Genomic DNA, 20,360 nt, shown 5'->3' with positions numbered 1-20,360 from the left:
CTCACAGCAACGCCGGGTCCTTAACCCACTGAGTGAGGCCAGGGATCCAACCTGCAACCTCATGGTTCCTAGTTGAATTTGTTTCCACTGTGCCACAATGGGAACTCCAGAATTAGCCTTTTCTACAAGATGCTCTGATTTCTTTTAATATAGAATAATATTTAGACACCAAAGTCAAGGCTATAAAGGTGCTTATTGTTAGAGTTGTCATTTATTTCTTGGCCCTTTCTTTGTTAGAGCTAGGCATTTTTTAATTTTTTTTAAATCATAAGTTCATATTGATATTTCCAATTAAAATTTAAAATTAGAAAGATTTTTTATTAAACTTCTTTGATTTTATATTTCTTTTTTCTCTGTTGAAAATTTAGTTCCCTTGGAGCTCCCATCGTGGCACAGTGGTTAATGAATCTGACTAGGAACTATGAGGTTGCCGGTTGGATTCCTGGCCTCGCTCAGTGGGTTAAGGATCCAGCGTTGCCGTGAGCTGTGGTGTAGGTTGCAGACGCGGCTTGGATCCCGCGTTGCTGTGGCTGTGGCATAGGCCAGTGGCTGCAGCTCCGATTCGACCCCCAGCCTGGGAACCTCCACCTCCACATGCTGTGGGTGTGGCCCTAGAAAAGGCAAAAAGACCAAAAAAAAAGAAAAGAAAGAAAGAAAGAAAGAAAATTTAGTTCCCAATATTATCATAAAATTTTATTTGCTTTAAACTACAGCGTACATTAAAGAGTTTCAAAATAACAATACAAATATTAATAGTAAAATCTAAGATTTCTTTGAATTAGGCTGTACCTCACAAGGTCTCTGCTTCTGGTAATAAGGGGAGCAGCTTCTGTCCCCTTTTAGATTGCAGTTATTACTCTGGGATACAGATATTTAAAATACCCACTTTATAGAACTAGAAAATGACCCAAAGCATGTAAGAACTAGAAAGGACTAGACTCCTTAAAGAATGGGACGATCTTGGTGACGTTTACATTTTATAGCTCTTTGTGAGGGGTTTTACTACTAAAACTCAAGCAGAGAGCTGGTCTTACTGGCCTGAGCTTGGATGTCAGTAAGTTCTCAAATTTGGTTGCAAATAACCACCCAAATCTTTGGCTAAACCTAAAAAGGCAATAATCCTGGACATGCCCATATGATTTTCTTTGTCAAAAGATTTCTTTCCTTCCTTTCTTTCTTTCTTTCTTTTTTTGGCCATGGCATGCAGTGGCTTGATGTGGGATCTCAGTTCCCAGACCAGGGATTGAACCCGACCATAGCAGTGAAAATGCTGAATCCTAACCACTAGACTGTGAGGAAACTCGCCTCAAAAAGCTTTTTAAACTCAGCTATGGCTTGACACTTACATATACTTATGTTCAATTTTACATTAAAATTGGTTAATTGACAGTATTAATATGCCAAGTTTATGTATCCTAGAAGACCTGGCTTTTTAAAACATCATTTTTAAAAGCTCTGTCTCTTTACAAGTTCTAAAAATGATGTGATCAAGCAATTATCTGGAATGCCATCAAGTTTCAGAGAGCTATGCTCTGCAGAATTTTAATCAATTGGCAGATCATCAAAATTCATTTGAAAACACTGGAAAATTCTGCTTTTAAATAGTTTTAAAATATAAACAGTTGGAACTCTAAAGTAAAGCTAGCAGTGTTTATTCTGGAACTGCAGTCTGAAAATCTAAGTTTGCAAATACTCTGTCCCTCAGTTGTTTGGTAAAATACTGACAAAAATAAATCTTATGAAAACTAGATTACTTGGCATTGAAAAAATAGAATACATTGACGTGTGTGTCTTTCTCTCTTTTGTTTCTCTGCTTCAACAGTTGAATGGATTACATTTATAATTTCCAAGAAAGAGTTTATTGGTACACTCTTTTAAAAAAAAAATGTCATTGCTTATACTAGTTTAAAATGCATGCTAGAATGATGCTGAGACAAATTGGTATCTACATGCAGAAGAATGAAGCTGGACTGCTGCCTCATGCCATATGCAAAAATTAGCTTAACTCAAAATGACCTAGCACCCAGGTATAACAACTAAAACTATAAAACTCTTAGATAAAACCATAGGGATAAATCTTTGTGACCTTGGATTCATTTTTTACCTATGACACCAAAAGCTCAAGCAACAACAACAAAAATTAGATGAATTGGACTTAATCAAAAATTTAAGGAGTTCCTTTGTGGCGCAACAGGGCAAGGATCTGGTGTTGTCACTACTGTGGCACAGGTTGTCTCTGGCCTGGGAACTTCCCCATACTGCAGGCATGGCCAAAAAGAAAAAGTTTTAAACTTTTACGCTTCACAAGACACTATCAAGAAGTGAAAGACAGGAGTTCCCATCATGGCTCAACAGAAACGAATCAGACTAGCACCCATGAGGGCACAGGTTCTATCCCTGGCCTTGCTCAGTGGGTTAAGGATCCGGCGTTGCCGTGAGCTGTGGTGTAGGTCGCAGAGTTCGCAGATGGGGCTCAGATCCTGCTTTGGCTGTGGCTGTGGCATAGGCTGGCAGCTACAGCTCCGATTTGACCCCTAGCTTGGGAACCTCCATATGCTGTAGGTGTGGCCCTAAAAAGAGAAAAAAAAAAAGTGAAAGATAACCCACAGAATAGAGAAAAAAAAATCTTTAAATCATGTATCCAATAAGGAACTTTTATCTAGAATGTGTCAAAATTCTTACAATAAAAGGACAGAGGCAGGAATTCCCTAGTGGCCTAGCAGTTAAGGACTTGGCCTTGTCACTGCTATGGCTCAGGTTACTGCTGTGACTTGGGTTTGATTCCTGGCCTCAGAAACTTCTGCATTCCATGAGCATGGCCAAAAGAAAAGACAAAATAAAAAACAATAAAAAGACAATCCAATTTAAAAATGGATCAAGATTCTAAATAGCCATTTCTCCAAAGAAGATATACAAATGATCAAGCATGTAAGGATACTTAACATCTGTGGTTATCAGGGAAATACAAATCAAAAACACACCTGCTGCTCAGATTCCATTCCTGGCTGGGGAACTTCCATATGCCCATGGTGTGGCTAAAAAAGAAAAAAAGAAAAACCCAAAGCAAAACCACAGTGAGATGCCTCTTCACACCCACTAGGCCAGCTAGAATTAAAAAGGGCAGACATTAACAAGTGCTTCCCAGGATGTGAAAAAATAGTAACCCTCATACCCTGCTAGTGTGATTTTCACATGAGGCAGCTGCTTTGCAAAACAGTCTGACATTTTCTGAAATGGTTAAATATACCATTGCTTTATGACTGATCAATTCCAGTCCTAGGTGTATACCCGTGAAAAATGAAAACATTGTCCACAAGGAAACTCGCACGCTACTGTTCCTAGCAACATTATTCATATTAGCTGAAAAGTTGAAGCAACCCAGCAACTGACAAATGGACAAACAAAACATGGTATATCCATACAGTACCCATAAAAAGAAGTGAAGTACTGATACACGTTATAGCATAGATGAACCTGGAAAACATGCTAAGCGAAAGAAGCCAGACACAAAAGACCATATAATGTATGGTTCTGTTTAAATTAAATGTTCAGAATAGGCAAATCTTTAGAGAAAGAAAAGAGATTAGTGGTTCCAGAGGCTACAGGATTTAAGGGATAGGGGAGCAGTAGCTAAAGTATATAGGGTTTTGCTGGCGATGAAAATGTTCTGAAATTGTACTGATAGTTGTACATATCTGTGAAGATGCTATAATCCAATAGCACTTTCAATGGGTGAGTTGTGTGGTGTGTGCACTTTACCTCAATAAAGTTATCCAAAAAATTATTGGAAGAATAAGATTTTTACAAGTCTGTCTACCAAATGGCGTGCCTCCAAGCCAAAAGTGCTATAATTACCTCGTAGAAAGGTCTCTGTGATATCCAAGAGCACTGGGTTGTATGCTTGAAAATGATTACGGGAGTTCCCGTTGTGGCTCAGCAGGTTAAGCATCCATAACGATGCAGGCTCCATCCCTGGACTTGCCCAGTGGGTTAAGGATCCAGTGTTGCCGAAAGCTGCAGCACAGGTTAAAGATGTGGCTTGGATCCCAAGTTGCCATGGTTGTGACATAGGCTGGCAGCTGCAGCTCTGATTCCATCCCTATCCTGGGAACTTTCATAGTTCCTAAAAGAAAAAGAAGAAAAAGAAAATGCTAAATTTTAGGATACTCTGAGGCATAGTCTTGTTAAGAGCAAAAAAAAAAAAGCAAAGTTTATGGGACATGAACATCTTCCTGGAGTTCCCATTGTGGCTCAGTGGTAACAAACCCGACTTGCATCCATGAGGACGCAGGTTCGATCCCTGACCTCACTCAGTGGGTTGATGATCTGGTGTTGCCGTGGGCTGTGGCATAGGTCCCAGACTTGGCTGGCATCCCGTGTTGCTGTGGCTGTGGCGTAGGCCGGCAGCTGCAGCTCTGATTCAGCCCCTAGTCTGGGAACTTCCATGTGCCCTAAAAAGACCAAAAAAAGAAGAAAAAATCTTCCGTTTCATAAGTTATATTTGATGTATCTTGTCAAAGTGCCCATGTGCCCTTTGCTGTTGTCAGTAGGCTCTGATTCCTGTCCTTGGCTCCCCTTTCCTCTCCCCCTCTCCCCTCTCTGCAAATGAAAAATTAACATCTATGCCAAGGAAGAATTACTAGTGAACATCAAGCTTGTTCTAATTACTAGGTCACTCATTTACAAACAGTTGGTTTGAAACAAAATGTTTTGATTTCTGACCATTGTCTCTGTTTTCTTAGATAATTAAGTTGAAAGCTGAAGCCCGGCTGGACTTGCTCAAGCAGATTGGCGTTTCTGTGGACACGTGGCTGAAGAGTGCCATGAACCAAGTGATGGAGGAACTGGAAAACGAGCGATGGGCCCGCCTTCCCGCAGGGACCAGTAATGGAGCCTTACATTCAGTATGATTCCCTTTCTTGGATGTGGTGGGCTGAAGGGTGCTTTCATTGAAGGGTGCTGTTCTTTGACTTTATAGCCAAATTGATAATATCCAAACTTTTAAAGACAAAATAATGGTTTTGCTGGTGGTTTGGGGGTTGTTGTTGTTGTTGTTTTTCTTTAATCTATCACCGATTGAATTAAACTTATCAGAGGAAAGAGAGAAGAAAAAAAATAGTGCTTTTTTTGGAGTTCCCACTATGGTGCAGCAGAAATGAATCCCACTAGAAACCATGAGGTTGCAGGTTCGATCCCTGGCCTTGCTCAGTGGGTTAAGGATCCGGTGTTGCCATGAGCTGTGGTGTAGGTCGCAGATGCGGCTCGGGTCTGGCATTGCTGTGACTGTGGTGTAGGCCGGCAGCTACAGCTCCGATTAGACCCCTGGCCTGGGAACCTCCATATGCTGCAGGTGTGGCCCTCAAAAGACCAAAAAAAAAAAATAGCACTTTAAAAAAAGGTGCAATTAAGAGTATATTTTCACTGTTAGGTTTATCGTTAGCCCACTCAGCAAGTAGATGTGCTTCTTGTCTGAAAGTAGCAGAATGAAAGTGTTAATCGCATGTTTCCCAGGTTCTCAGAAGTCCTCTCCGGTGTAAATGAAAATAAACATCCAGGCCGCTGTAAACGGTCTTGGAGAAGGGAGGGGAGCGCTCAGACTGTTGAGCTCACCAGCGCTGCCACCCTCTGCTCACCGTCTCTTTCATCAGGAATTCAGTGCTGCAGCTGTAGTTTTATAAACAAGGCCAGAACTCAAGCTTGAGTTTTCTTACTTCCAGTCCGGGACCTTTTGCGCTCTGATGCCATGCAGTTCGACCTTAGTTTTTTATCCTGGAGATCTGAGCATCAGAAAAGTTCAGTGATCTGCCTGATATCGCAGAAGTGGATATTTAATGCCCCGCGGGTCAGAGTCAAGTATCTTCTGCCGCTGTCTCCCCACTCACTACGGTCCCATCCAGTTCATTTCCTTTGGCGTTCATTACAATCTGTGCCTGTCTGCTTCACTTGCTTGCTTTCATTTCTTGTCTGCCTGCCTCTCTGAGGTGTGGTTTCCATGTCTGTCTGGCTCGTGGCTCTGCCTGGCACATGGTAGGTACTCAGTAAATGTTGAAGGACAAGTGGATGAATGGATAGACAGAGAGGTGGATGAGCAGCCAACTAAAAGCTACAACGCTAATCTCCCAACTTTCCACTGTATCCCCAGTACGTCTTCAGGGCTAGTGCCCTTCGGAGGAAAGGAATCCTTGCTAGAGAAATGGACCTAAGCTTAAGAACATTTTTGGAAGTTTTGTCGGGTTTTTCACATAGCATTCTGATTTTCTAATGAGAATATACTTGCACCTATAAAAAGAATTGTATGTGGGTATGCATTTTAAGGAAAAACAATCTATTGAAGGTTTATTTTTATTTTACTATTAGTGGTAATCCAGCTGGGGAGAATAAGCACATATCTATCACCCACTTGACTTCGGATTAAAAGAACTTGCCCTGTTTCCAGTACCACAGAGCTGCTCTGTGCCATGCACTGTCTCTTCCTGTTGTGTCTTTTATGTTTTTTTGTTTTGTTTTGTTCTGTTGTTTTTGTTGTTGTCTTTTTAGGGCCGCACCCGGGGCGTATGGAGGTTCCCAGGCTAGGGGTCTAATCGAGCTATAGCCGCCAGCCTACACCACAACCACAGCAATGCTGGATCCAAGCCGCGTCTGCAACCTGCAGCGCAGCCCATGGCAATTCAGGATCCTTAACCCAATGAGCGAGGCCAGGGATCGAACTTGCAACCTCATGATTACTAGTTGGGTTCGTTAACCACTGAGCCACAATGGGAACTCCCTGTTGTGTCTTTTAAAAGTCACAGTTGTCATCTACTTCAGGTTATTCTGTTGAACAGAACTTAAAACAGCAGCAAATTCCAGGCATGTTCTTGCTTTTGGCTTCTGCCGCAGTACTATTGGCAACCAATCAAAGCTTCGGTTTTCCTCAGACTGGCACCTTTTCTTTTTTTTCTTTTGGCTTTTTAGGGCCATACCTGCAGCATATAGAAGTTGCTGGGCTAGGGGTTGAATCAGAGCTATAGCCGCCGGCCTATGCCACAGCCACAGCAACGCCAGATCAGAGCCGCAGCTGTGAGCTACACCACAGCTCATGGCAACGCTGGATCCTTAACCCACAGAGCAAGGTCGGGGATCGAACCTGCATCCTCATGGATACTAGTCAGATTCATTTCTGCTGCACCACGACAGGAACTGCCACCTTTTCTAACTAAATCAACTGGGCAGGCACCCATCATCTATGCACCTTCTTCCTGGGCAAGGAGATGAATAAGACTTGGTCGTTCTCCTCAAAGGATACAGGTGGTAGAGCAGAAAGACCTTTATGGATCTTAATGATACATGGCAGAAGGACTGAGCTATTATGTAGCAAACTCAAAATTGCCAACTTCTCACTCATCGGCACACCTTGCAAAAAGTCACTTCTCTTTGGGTTTCAGAGATTTAAGATCCCCTCCAGCTCCAGAATCTCACGATTTTGTGGGTGCTATCAGGAAAGCTTACTATACCTCATTCCGTTGCACCTCACCGTATTACACTTCACAGATAAGCGCATGTTTTACACATCGAAGGTTTGTGGCAACCCTCCCATTGAACAAGTCTATCAGCCCTGGTCTTCCAACAGCATTTGCTTATCCCTTCATGTCTCTCTGTCACATTTTGGTGATTCTTAAGCTTTTTCATTATTATATTGTATTTGTTACGGTGATCTGTAATGTTACTAGTGCACCCATTTTGGCACCATGAATTATACGCATTATAAGACAACAAATTTATTTGATAAATGACAGCCGTTCTTGTCTCTCTCCTCCTCTCCTCTGGCCTCTCTGTTCCCTGAGAAGCAACAGTACTGAAATCAGTCCAGTCAATAACCTACAAAGTGATCAGGTGAAAGGAAGAGCTGCTCATGTCTCGATTTAAATCAAGAGCTAGAAATGATTACCCTTCGTGAGGAAGGCATGTTGAGAGCCGAGACAGGCCGGGAGACCTCTTGACCCAAACAGTTGGCTATGCTGTGAAAGCAAAGGAAAAGCTCTGGGGGGAGTTAAAGCTGCCGCAGTGAACACGTGGGTGGTGCGAAAGCAAGGCAGCCATATGCTGGCTGGGAGGAGGTTTTAGTGGTTTGAACAGAAGATCAAACCAGCTACAAGATTCCCTTAAACCAAGGCCTCATCCAGAGCAAGGCCCTAACTCTCTTCACCTCTGTCAAGGCTGAGAGAGGTGAGGAAGCTGCAGAAGAAAAGATTGACACGCGCAGAGGGTCGTTCATGAGATGGAGGGAAATAAATTATCTCTGTAACATAGAAGTGCAGGCGAAGCAGCAGGTGCTGATGCAAAAGCTGCAGCACATTATCCAGAAGCTCTAGCTGAGGTTGTTCAGGCAGGTGGCAGCACCAAACAATAGATTTTCATTGTGGACACAACAGCCTTATCTTGAAAAAAGATGCCATCTGGGGATGTCATAGCTCAAGAAAAATCAGTGCCTTGCTTCTAGTCTTCAAAGGACAGTCTGCCTCTCTTGTTAGGGGCTAATGAAGCTGGTGACTTTAATTAGAAGCCGGTGCTCATTTACCATTCTAAAAATCCTAGGGCTCTTAAGAATTATGCTAGATCTAGAGTTCCCTGGTAGCTCAGTGGTTAGGGATCTGGTATTGTCAGTGCTGTGGCTTGGGTCACTGCTGTGGCACAGGTTCAGTCCCTGGCCTGGGAACTTTTGCATGGCACATAAACAAATTATGCTAAATCTGTTCAGTCTGTGCTCTATAAGTGGAACAACAAAGCCTGGATGACAGCACATCTATTGACAAATGGTTTTCTGAACAGTTTAAACCCACTGTTAAGATCTCCTCCTCAGACAAAAAAATATTTCATGCGAAATGTGACTGCTCATTGACAGTGCTTCTTCTGGTCACCCATAAACTCTGATGGAGAGGCACACCGAAATTCATGTTGTTTTCATGCCTGCTAACACAGCATCCATTCTGTAGCCCATGGATCAAGGAGTAATTTCGATATTCAGGTCTTAGGATTTAAGAAATACATTTCAGGAGTTCCCGTCATGGCGCAGTGGTTAATGAACCCGACTAGGAACCATGAGGTTTCAGGTTCGATCCCTGGCCTTGCTCAGTGGGTTAAGGATCCAGTGTTGCCATGAGCGGTGGTGTGGATCGCAAACTCAGATCGGATCTCGAGTTGCTGTGGCTGTGGGGCAGGCCGGTGGCTTACAGCTCTGATTAGACCCCTAGGCTGGGAACCTCTATATGCTGCAGGTGGCTTACAGCTCTGATTAGACCCCTAGGCTGGAACCCCTAGAAAAGGCAAAAAGACCAAAAACAAAAAGAAAAGAAAAGAAAAGAAAAGAAATACATTTCGTAAATCTGTAGCTAACTCCTCTGATGGATCTAGGCAAAGTAAATTAAAAACCTTTTGGAAGGGATTCACCATTCTAGATGTCGTTTAGAACATTCATGATTCATGGGAAGAGGTCAAAGTATCAACATGAACAGAACTCAGGAAGAAATTGATTCCAGCCCTCATGGGTGACTCTGAAGGATTCAAGAATTCAGTGGGAAAAGTCACTATAGATGTGGTGGAAATAGCAAGAGAACCAAAACCAGAATTAGAGCCTGAAGATGGGACTGAATTGCTCTAATCTCATGATAAAACTTTTAATGGATTAAGAGTTGCCTCTTATGAGGAGAAAAGAAAGTGGTTTCTTTAGATGGAATCTACTCCTGGTGAAGATGTTGTGAAGATTGTTGTAACAACAAAAGATCTAGAATGTTGCATAAACGTAGATGATCAAGCAGTGACAGGGTTCGAGAGCTTCGCCTCCAGTTTGAAAGGAAGTCCTGCTGTGGATAGTAGGCTATCAAATAGCGTTGCCAGTTAAGGAGCGATCATTCGTGTGAGGAAGATTGAATCAATGCAGCAAACATAATTGTTGCCTTATTTTAAGTAATTGCCACAGCCACCCCAGCCTTTAGCAGCCACCACCCTGATAGGTCAGCAGCCATCAGCATCGAGGCAAGACCCTTTTGCCAGCAGAAAGATTATGACTCACCGAAGACTCAGATGACGGTGAGCAATATTTGGCAATAACGCATTTCTTAAGGTATGTCCATTTTTTAGACATAGTGCTATTGCATGCGTACTACGGCATAGTGTAAACCTAACTTCTATGTGCACTGGGAAGCCATACGTTTGTGTGACTCACTTTATTGCAGTCATCTCTTTGTTGCAGTGATATGGAACCAAACCCACAGTCTCGCCAAAGTATGCCTATACCAGCTGGGAAAATAGAAAGGAGGTTTGCCCCATGAAAGAAATGTCATTTGAAATAGTCCTTGAGGAATTTTAACAGGAGATTAAGACTTCTGAGTGTGAAAGAAGGAAATGCAGGAAATGCCCCTAGTATAGTGTCTGGCTTAATTTATTGGAATGCATTGGGTGTTTTTGACAACTGTCCCAAACAGCTCATCAGCTCATCTAGAGACATGTCCTATCCTTCGTGAAAGGAGCATTTTGCAATCCTATTCCACGCTTTCTTCCCTCTAGTCACTCGTACAGAGCTTGTGTCTTCCCACTTTTGGCTAAGGGGTATATTTTGTGGCAGTTCTACTAGCAATATAAATAAGAAAAAGGGGAGTTCCCATTGTGGCGCAGCAGAAATAAATCTGACTTGTATCCATGAGGATGTGGGTTCAATCCCTGGCCTTGCTTAGTGGGTCAAGGATCTGGCATTGCTGTGAGCTGCCAGGGGTGCAGCCCTAAGAAAAGCAAAATGAAAGGAAGGAAGGAGAGAGAGAAAGAAGGAAAAGATGTAGGCGCAAAGTAGTTTAATGAAGTCCCAATATTTATTTAACCTGATTTGAAGTGACAGCCCAGAAATAATTTAGAAGGATGTGTCTCTTCACCCTGACAGTTAGCTGGCGAGGAGCATGGATGAGAAATGAACATTCCGGGGGCCAAAGTATCTCCTCCATTATAGATGCCAACAGAAGCATTAGTCATCGAGTTTAGAATCCCCTTCCATCTGGAAAACATGGTCCATACTTGTATTAGAGATGACTAGTCTATAAAGTGCCCTATAGGAGTTCCCGTTGTGGCACAGCAGAAAGAAATCTGACTAGGAACCATGAGGTTGCAGGTTCGATCCCTGGCCTTGCTCAGTGGGTTAAGGACCTGGCGTTGCTGTGAGCTGTGGTGTGGGCCACAGCCTCGACTTGGATCCTGTGTTGCTGTGGCTGTTGGTGTAGGCCGGCAGCTGTAGCGCCGATTGGACTCCTAGCCTGGGAACCTCCATACGCCCCGGGGTGTGGCCCTAAAAAAAAAAAAAAGCAAAAAAATGAAATGCCCTATAGAAGATAAGGTATATAGACTGCCTTTTTAACATACACGGTCTGTTTACTTTATGGAAAAAGGAAGGAACTATATTTACTTGAGTATTAACGCTGCCTTCTGTATTTTGCTGTGGTATGTAATGCAGGGTTAGGAAGAAAACAAATCACAGACTAGAGCAGTATTTTTCAAAGGAGAGAATTCTACTGATATAATTATTCCCTTGATGGTTAACCAGAGCCTACATACAGCTGCCTGTGATTGAATTGCTGCCAGCGACCCAGTCACCCTTCTGTCACTCATCCCTCCCTTCTCTTATTCCCTTGCCTTTTCTTACTTAAAAATCCAGGCCAAGCTTATAACCTAATTTTGAAATTATCTTAGGTTTGTAACTACATTAAAAAAATTAGTCAGGAGTTCCCGTGGTGGCACAGTGGTTAACGAATCTGACTAGGAACCACGAAGTTGTGGGTTCGATCCCTGGTCTTGGTCAGTGGGTTAAGGATCCGGTGTTGCTGTGAGCTGTGGTGTAGGTTGCAGACGTGGCTCAGATCCCGCGTTGCTGTGGCTCTGGCGTAGGCCGGTGGCTACAGCTCCAATTTGACCCCTAGCCTGGGAATCTCCATGTGCCGCGGGAGCGGTCCAAGAAATGGCATAAAGACAAAAAAAAAAAAAAATTAGTCAGTACAGTAGAGAAGAATATAACCAAAAGCTCCATCCTTGTAACACCACTGTTAGCTACTTGAATTCCTTCCTCTTTCTACTATTCCTTTTTAAAACATATTTATCATAGTAAAGTTAATTTTGTATTTTTCACCTGACATTCCATGTTGCTGGATGATCTTCATAATCGCCCTTTTTGTGTCTGTATAATATTCCATCAGGGATGTGTTTACTTAACTGTTCTCTTTAGGTTGAATTTAGGTTGCCTCCAGATAGTCTAAATAATAGCCTTTAAAACATTTGTGGAGTTCCCATTGTGGCCCAGTGGGTTAAGGACCCGACTGTTGTCTCCATGAGGATGTGGGTCCAATCCCTGTCCTCCCTCCGTGGGCAAGGAATCCAGCCTTGCAGCAAGCTGTGGCATGGGTCACAGACAGCTTGGATCAGTGCGGCTGTGGCTGTGCTGTAGGCCTGCAGCTGCAGCTCTGATGCAACCCCTAGCCCAGGAACTTCATATAGCACAGGTGTGCCATAAAGAAAAGAAGAAAAAAGAAAACATTAGTGCACATATTTTTTTCCATACTGAGGATTTTTTTGGTAACATAGTTTCTTAGAGGTAGAATTACTAGGTTAGAGATCCTTTGTTTGAGATTGTGTTATTTTTTTTCCTTCTGTTCTTTTTGTCCCCTAGAATCTCAGCCTCTAGCTGACAGTGTTTACATAACTTACTTGTCTTCAGCCAATTCCCCCAAGTACTGTTGTGGAGCCTCCCCAGGAATATGAGCATTTTGTAGAGTTGTGTAGAAATAAATCCTAACCCTACTCATTAGGAAGACCATGCTGAGTGTATGTTTGAAGGACAAGATCAAAGATTTTAAACCTTTACCATGCTAGCTTGGTTCCCGTCTGCCTTAATGATGCCTTGTATCCAATGGCTTTTTTTTTTTTTTTTAAATAACACAAAAATCTCTTGGCTTAAGGTAAATCCTAAAGAAAAGAAACAGTGGATTTTTCATAATAAAATAAATGTAAACTGTAGAAAATAATGGAATACACCTGCAAAAATCTTCAATTACTTTCATATTGACAGTTTTTGCAGATGGCCAGTGGTCTTTTTAATGGACTAAACTCCACACTCAAAATGCCCACACTCTTGTTTTTGTTTTGTTTTGTTGCTGTTTGCTTTTTAGGGCTGCACCTGCGGCACATAGAAGTTCCCAGGCTGGGGGTCCAGTTGGAGCTACAGCTGCTGGCCTATGCCGCAGCCACAGCAACTCGGGATCCGAGCCACCTCTGTGACCACAGCTCACAGCAACACCAGATGCTTAACCCACTGAGCAAGGCCAGGGATCGAACCTGCATCCTCTTGGATCCTAGTTGGGTTTGTTAGCACTGAGCCACGATGCCAACTCCCTCAGATGCCTTTCATTTCCTCCCATGCTTCCTTTTTCCCTGTAAAGTGACAACTGCGTTCTCCAGTGCAGTGCTGGAAGAGAAGTGGTGAGAGCCAACAAATCTTCTTGCCCTGTTCCTACACCGAGGGAGAAGGCACTCAGTCTCTCGCCATGAAGTGTGCTCTTATAGGAGGGTTTTTGTAGATGCCCTTTACCATGTCGAGGCAGTTTCCTCTCTTCATTCAGTTTGCTGATATGAATGGATGTCGAATCTTGTCAAATGATTTCTTTCTTTTTTAGTTTGTTAATATGGTGAAGTGCATTGATGATTTTTCAAATATTAAGCCAGCTTTGCATTCCTGGTGAATTCCACTTGGATTATGATATGTCAGCCTTTTTTATATCAGTTAGAATTGATTTGTTATTTTAATAAGCATTTTTATATATCTATGGCAGAGACTTTATAGTTTTCTTATAATGTTTTTTATCTGGGTTGTTTTTTTGTTTGTTTTTGTTTTTGTTTTTTGTCTTTTCTAGGGCCACACCCATGGCATGTGGAGGTTCACAGGCTAGGGGTTGAATTGGGACTGTAGCTGCTGGCCTACACCGGAGCCACAGCAACTTGGGATCTGAGCCGTTCATGTCTTTCAAGGAATTTGTCAATTCCATTTAAGTTGCCAGATTTATTGGCAGAAAATAGCTCATAATATTTATTGTTATTATTTATTATTTGATTTTGTGAAGAATCTCCAGTGACCTCACTTCTTTTATTCCTGGTATTGGTTATTTGTGTCTCCTCTTTTTTTCCTGATCATCCTGCTAGAGGTTTATCAGTTTGATAGATCTTCACAAAAAAAAAAAAAAAAACAAACAGCCCTTGATGTCATTGACTTTTTTTCCTGTTGTTTTTCCATTTTTTCTTTTGTTGATTTCTACTCTGGTTTTTATTATTTTCTTTCTTCTGATTAATTTGGATTTAATTTGCTCTTTGGTAAATTTTTTTTTTTGTCTTTTTGTCTTTTTGCCTTTTCTAAGGCTGCTCCCACCGCATATGGAGGTTCCCAAGCTAGGGGTCTAATGGGAGCTGTAGCCGCTGGCCTACACCACAGCCACAGCAACCTGGGATCCGAGCCACATCTGCAACCTACACCACAGCTCACGGCAATGCCGGATAGTTAACCCACTGACCAAGGCCAGGGATCGAACCCACACCTCATGGTTCCTAGTCAGATTTGTTAACCACTGTGCCACAATGGGAACTCCTTCTAACTTTTTTAAGGTGGAAGCTAAGGCTACTGATGTGAAACTTTCCTTCTTTTCTAATTAAAGGCATTCGATACTAAACATTTCCCTCTACATGTTGCTTAAGCTCCACCACACAGCCTAGGGGGGTTTTTGTTTTTTGTTTTGTTTGTTTGTTTTGCTTTTGAGGGCTGCACCCCATGGCGTATGGAAGTTCCCAAGCTAGGGGTGGAAAAGGAGCTGCAGCTGCCAACTTATGCCACAGCCACAGCCATCGAAACGCAGGATCCAGGTCACATCTGCGACTTACACTGCGGCTCACAGCAACACTGGATCCTTTACCCACTGAGGAGGCCAGGGATCGAACCCATATCCTCCTGGATACTAGTCGGGTTCATAACCTGCTGAGCCAGGACAGGAACTCCTACCAGACAACTTTGGATCCATTGTGTCATTATTTCCATTCAGTTTTAAATATTTTCTAGTTGACCTTTTAATTTCTTCTTTGATTCACGGGTTTTTTAGACAAGTTATTGTGTTTCCAAATATTTGGGGATTTTACAGTTACCTTTCTATTAATGACTTCTAATTCATTTCCATTGTGTTCAGATAACAAACTCGAATCACTTTAAATTTAGTGAGACTTGTTTTGTGACTCGGTATGCGGTGTATCTTGGTAAATGCTCCATGTATACTTGAAAAGAATACACAATTTGCTCTTGTTAGGTGTTCGGTTCCATAAATGTCAGGTCAAGTGGGTTTATAGAGCTGTACGAGTCTTCCATGGCCTTACTGCTTCTCCGAGTTCTCCGCCCGATGCCCTGCGCCTTAGGACCTTTTCCACTCGGTCAGGAGGGAGCAGAGATGTAGGTTAACGCTGAGGCTTCTTCCCCCCAGGCCTCAGACTGGAGTTCTTCAGACTCTAACTGGGGAAATTGTTTGTTTCCCATCCCCCAGAGATCACTGACTTTCATCGCACAGTGTCCACTCTCTTGAAAACTGTTCCTTCACATATCTTGAACAGTTTTTCAGTTGTTTCTGGAAGGGGTTTAAATCTGGTCCTGATGTCCCGTCTTGCCTGGAAACGGAAATCCATGTCGTGGGTATACTCAGCATCATCTTTTGTGATACGCTTGTGTGGTACTGGGAATGATACTCACTGTGCTCTCTTCGCTGTCTGGACAGAGTTCAGAGGATCAGCTACCAGCTGCAGGGAGCCGCCCTCCTCTGGGCTGGACAGCAGCCGATTTTTATATCTAGATTCTCCTTTCCTCATAAAAACAACAATGATATATTAAGTACCCCCATGTACCAGCATGTGTTAAGGGTTTAAATATATTACCTCACTTAATCCTTATGATAACCTTGTTAAGAAGTCATTGTCTTCATTATAGAGACAAGGCAATTGAAGTCGAGAAGTTAAATAATTCACACAGAAAGTAAGCGACTTAGTCAGCCGTTTCCTTCAAATCCGAGTCTGTCAGATCCAAGGGCCATGGAGCTGGTGGAGCTCCTCGGAGGTAACTTTGCTGAGCACCAGAGGTCAGCTGCTGAAACCAACCAGAGAGGGTCTTCTCATTTGCCCTTGCAGTAGGAGGAAGCAGTTTACAACAGCTGCGAAAGGAAAAATACTAGTACACCTAGAAAGAATGGTTTTGATTAAAGTTCTGTCAGGTGACAGGAGAGACACAGGATCGGTGAGCAGGTTGTTAAGAAACAGGAAAAATGTGATTTTAGCAATGCTGGGTCAGAGTTCCCGTCGCGGCTCGGCAGAAACGAATCTAACTAGCATCCGTGCAGACAAAGGTTCGATCCCTGGCCCCACTCAGGGGGTTAAGGACCTGGCGTGGCCGTGTGCTGTGGTGTAGGTTGAAGATTTGGCTCAGAACTGGCCTTACTGTGTCTGTGGTGTGGGCCAGCAGCTACAGCTCTGATTAGACCCTTAGCCTGGGAACCTCCACATGCCATGAGTGTGGCCCTAAGAAGCAAAAAAATAATTAAAGGGGAAAGAAAGGAATGTTTAGTGCTAGACAGCTTTGCCAGGATCAGAAGTTTCAGATTCCTTCCCAGTGCCAGAGCACAGTACATATTAACATGCTTTATACTGTGTTTTTGGAAACTTGCTCTGTCCGCAGTGGCTTTCATTTTAGTTTTTACAGATGTATGGATGTTTTGTTTTTCATAGTGGCCATGGGTTGTTTTTTTTAATGTCTATAACCTTTACTAGAATATAAAACAATGTCTTCCAAGTATATTTAAAGTGTTTTATGGTAATTTTCTGCATATGAAACTAATCTTTTATATGATGCCCTGTTAGAAGTAATAGAATCATAAGCCTAAGATGAATTGAAAAGTCAAGATTTGAGTCTATTTGTCATTGATCAGACTGACCACACGTGCATTGTTTGTGAGATAAAGCACAGGACTGCCTTACTCAGCTGTGGAGGATTTTCAGTAATAGTTACAAGAGAATATTACAAGGCTTTGAAATGGAGGCAATAAGTGTGACAGGTAATATGTACTTATTCTTAAGGAACCCTCTCCTACCCCCAATTCTTTAGAATTTTATTAGGGAAATAGCAGTTGGAGAGAGGGGTTTTTTGGTTCTTCTCTCTTTAGGGCTGCACCTGCGGCATATGGAGGTTCCCAGGCTAGGGGTCAAATCAGAGCTGCAGCCACTGGCCTACGCCAGAGCCACAGCAACGCGGGATCCGAGCCATGTCTGCAGCCTATACCACAGCTCACAGCAACGCTGGATCCTTAACCCCCTGAGCGAGGCCAGGGATCAAACCTGCATCCTCATGGATCCTAGTCAGATTTGTTTCTGCTGAGCCACAATGGGAACTCCAAAGAGAGTCAGTTTTAAAACATTAGTGATAATTACTCAAGAGAAATCACATTAGTTCGGTAAAAAGCATAACTTGACAGCATAGGCAGCCTGTGCTCTTTGACTCATGGAATCCCAGGACATCATCTCTGCTCTGCTTCTCCTTTCACCCCTCCGGTATTCACAGGGCCCTCTGTGCACCCAGCACTTCGTTGGGCTCATTTCCCATGTATCTGAGAGCCTAGCGTGGTGGTCAGCATACAGTAGGTATTTGATATTTTCATTCGTTTTTATACTCTGAGGCCCAGTTCTGACTGTCCGTTTCTTGCATCCCTAATGTGGAAACACTAGTGCCTCTGTATGTGTGAACACAGGGAAAAGTAGCCAGTTAAGTGTATATATGTAGTTAGAAACAAAAACCTTTGGGCCTACATTATTTCTTTATTGGATTTTTAGTTTAAAAAGTAAAACACGCCTATTCAAATAGTTCATAGTAAAGAGGTATATAAAAAATCAATGTCCTCCATTTACCAGTCTTTTTTTTTTTGGTCTTTCTAGGGCCACACCTGTGGCATATGGAGGTTGTTCCCAGGCGAGGGGTCGAATCGGAACTGAAGCCGCCAGCCTACACCACAGCCACAACAGTGCTGGATGCAAGCCGAGTCTGCGACCTACACCACAGCTCACAGCCACGGCGGATCCTTAACCCACTGATCCAGGCCAAGGATCGAACCTGTGTCCTCATGGTTCCTAGTCAGGTTCACTCACCACTGAGCCATGACTGGAACTCCCCATTTTCAAGTTTTTATTCTTCTTACTTGGCCTTCCTCTGTCAGATATTTATGCTCATATAAATATTATTTTATTTTATATTTATTTATTTTTTGTCTTTTTAGGGCCACACCTGCAGCATATGGATGTTCCCAGGCTAGGGGTCTAATCAGAGCTATAGCCACCGGCCTACACCACAGCCTCAGCAACGCCAGAACCGAGCCGAGTCTGCGACCTACACCACAGCTCATCACAACGCTGGATTCCCAATACACTGAGCCAGGGTAGAGATGGAACACGCATCCTCATGGATCCTAGTTGGGTTCGTTGATCACTGAGCCATGAAGGGAACTCCTAAGTATTATTTTATATGATATTTTATGGTGTGGTATGATACTGTTTCATGTCATTTATATGTTAAGAAAATACTCAAGGTAAATACATTTTTTACATTCAGTAGTGTTTTAATCAGTGTGTGCCTTTAGTTATGATGGGTAATATACATTGAAACTGGGTTAAATTCTTTCTTTGTTATATTTCAAAAGGAGCTATACCCCTTTCTGTGGCTTAAAATAAATAAACATAAAATTTACTATTTAAACCTTTTTTTTGGTCTTTGTAGGGTTGAACCTGCGGTATATGGAGGTTGCCAGGCTAGGGGTCAGATTGGAGCTGTAGCCACCAGCCTATACCACAGCCACAGCAACTAGGGATCCCAGCCACATCTGCGACCTACACCACACCCACGGTTACGCTGGATCCTTAATCCACCGAGCGAGGCCAGGGTTCGAACCTGCTCCTCATGGATATTAGTTGGCTTTGTTACCACTAAGCCACAAAAGGAATTCCCTAAACCATTTGGAAATAAGAAGTTTGGTGGCATTAAGTACATCCTCATTTTCGTATAAGCAGAGCCGTCGTCCATCTCCAGAACTCTGTTCATCTTGCAAAAGTGAGACCGTACACCGCTTAAGCAATAACCCGTTCCTCCAACCCCCAAATCCCTGGCAACCAACCTTCTATTTTCTGTCTTTTTAAACTTGGCTATTCTACATACTTCATACACGTCGAATCATCCAGTGTTTATCTTTTTTGCGACTGGCTCATTTAATCACTTAACGTTGCCGTCCTCGAGGTTCATCCACGTGCCCGTGTGTATCCGAATGCCCCTCCGCGTGAAGGCTGCGTGGTAGCCTCTTGGGTGTAGCTACCACATTGTGTTCACCCTTTCATCTCAGTGGGTGCTTGGGTTGCACTGCCTTTTGGCTGTTGCGAATAATGCTGCTATGAGCATTTGTATCCAAATAACTGTTTGTGTCCCTGCTTTCAAATTCTTTGGGGAAGAAGGATTGAAAGAATAGACCAGAAATTAAAATTGAAAAGAATTGAAAAAATAGATGTGAAATTGCTGAATTATGTGGCAATTCTTTTTTTTTTTTGGTCTTTTTTTTTTGCTATCTCTTTGGGCCGCTCCCATGGCATATGGAGGTTCCCAGGCTAGGGGTCTAATCGGAGCTGTAGCTGCCGGCCTACACCACAGCCACAGCAACTCGGGATCCGAGCCGCGTCTGCAACCTACACCACAGCTCACGGCAACGCCGGATCGTTAACCCACTGAGCAAGGGCAGGGACCGAACCCGCCACCTCATGGTTCCTAGTCGGATTCGCTAACCACTGCGCCACGACAGGAGCTCCAACAATTCTGTGTTAAACTTTTTTGAGGAACCAGCATTGTCTGAAGCAGCTTACACCATTTTACACTCCTAGCAGTGAACAAGTGTTCCAGTTTGTCCACATCCTTGCCAGCACTTATTTCCTGGTTTTTTTGGAGTTTTTTTATGATAGCCATCCTAATGGGCGTGAAATGGTAGCTCGTGGTTTTGATTTGCATTTCTCCAGTGTTGAGTGAAGTTAAGCGTCTTTTCATGTGCTTATTGGCTGCTTGTATATCCTCAGAGAAACATCTTTTCAAATCTTTTGTCCAGTTTTGATTTGGATTTAGTTGTTGAGTTTTAGGTGTTCTTTGTATATTCTGGATGTTAATCTCTTGTCAGATGTAGGATTCGCAACTATTTTCTCCCCTTCTGTGGGTTGCTTTTTTATTTTATTTTAATTTTGGCCACATTCACAGCATGAAC

General features: G+C 42.9%; 1 protein-coding gene across 2 annotated transcripts in view; it reads left to right on the top strand.

Annotated features, from left to right (window-relative positions):
• Positions 1–20,360, top strand: part of FCHSD2 (FCH and double SH3 domains 2) — a 247,331-nt gene that overhangs the window by 211,609 nt on the left and 15,362 nt on the right. For both annotated transcript variants that reach the window (XM_047752651.1, XM_047752652.1), the window contains exon 13: positions 4,743–4,904. In XM_047752651.1, the coding sequence (XP_047608607.1) occupies positions 4,743–4,904 (162 nt within the window). The remainder of the gene's footprint in view (positions 1–4,742; positions 4,905–20,360) is intronic.

Source organism: Phacochoerus africanus, chromosome 11 (assembly GCF_016906955.1).
Source record: "Phacochoerus africanus isolate WHEZ1 chromosome 11, ROS_Pafr_v1, whole genome shotgun sequence".
Classification (NCBI taxonomy): Eukaryota; Metazoa; Chordata; class Mammalia; order Artiodactyla; family Suidae; genus Phacochoerus; species Phacochoerus africanus.
This window is presented reverse-complemented; position numbering and strand designations above follow the sequence as displayed.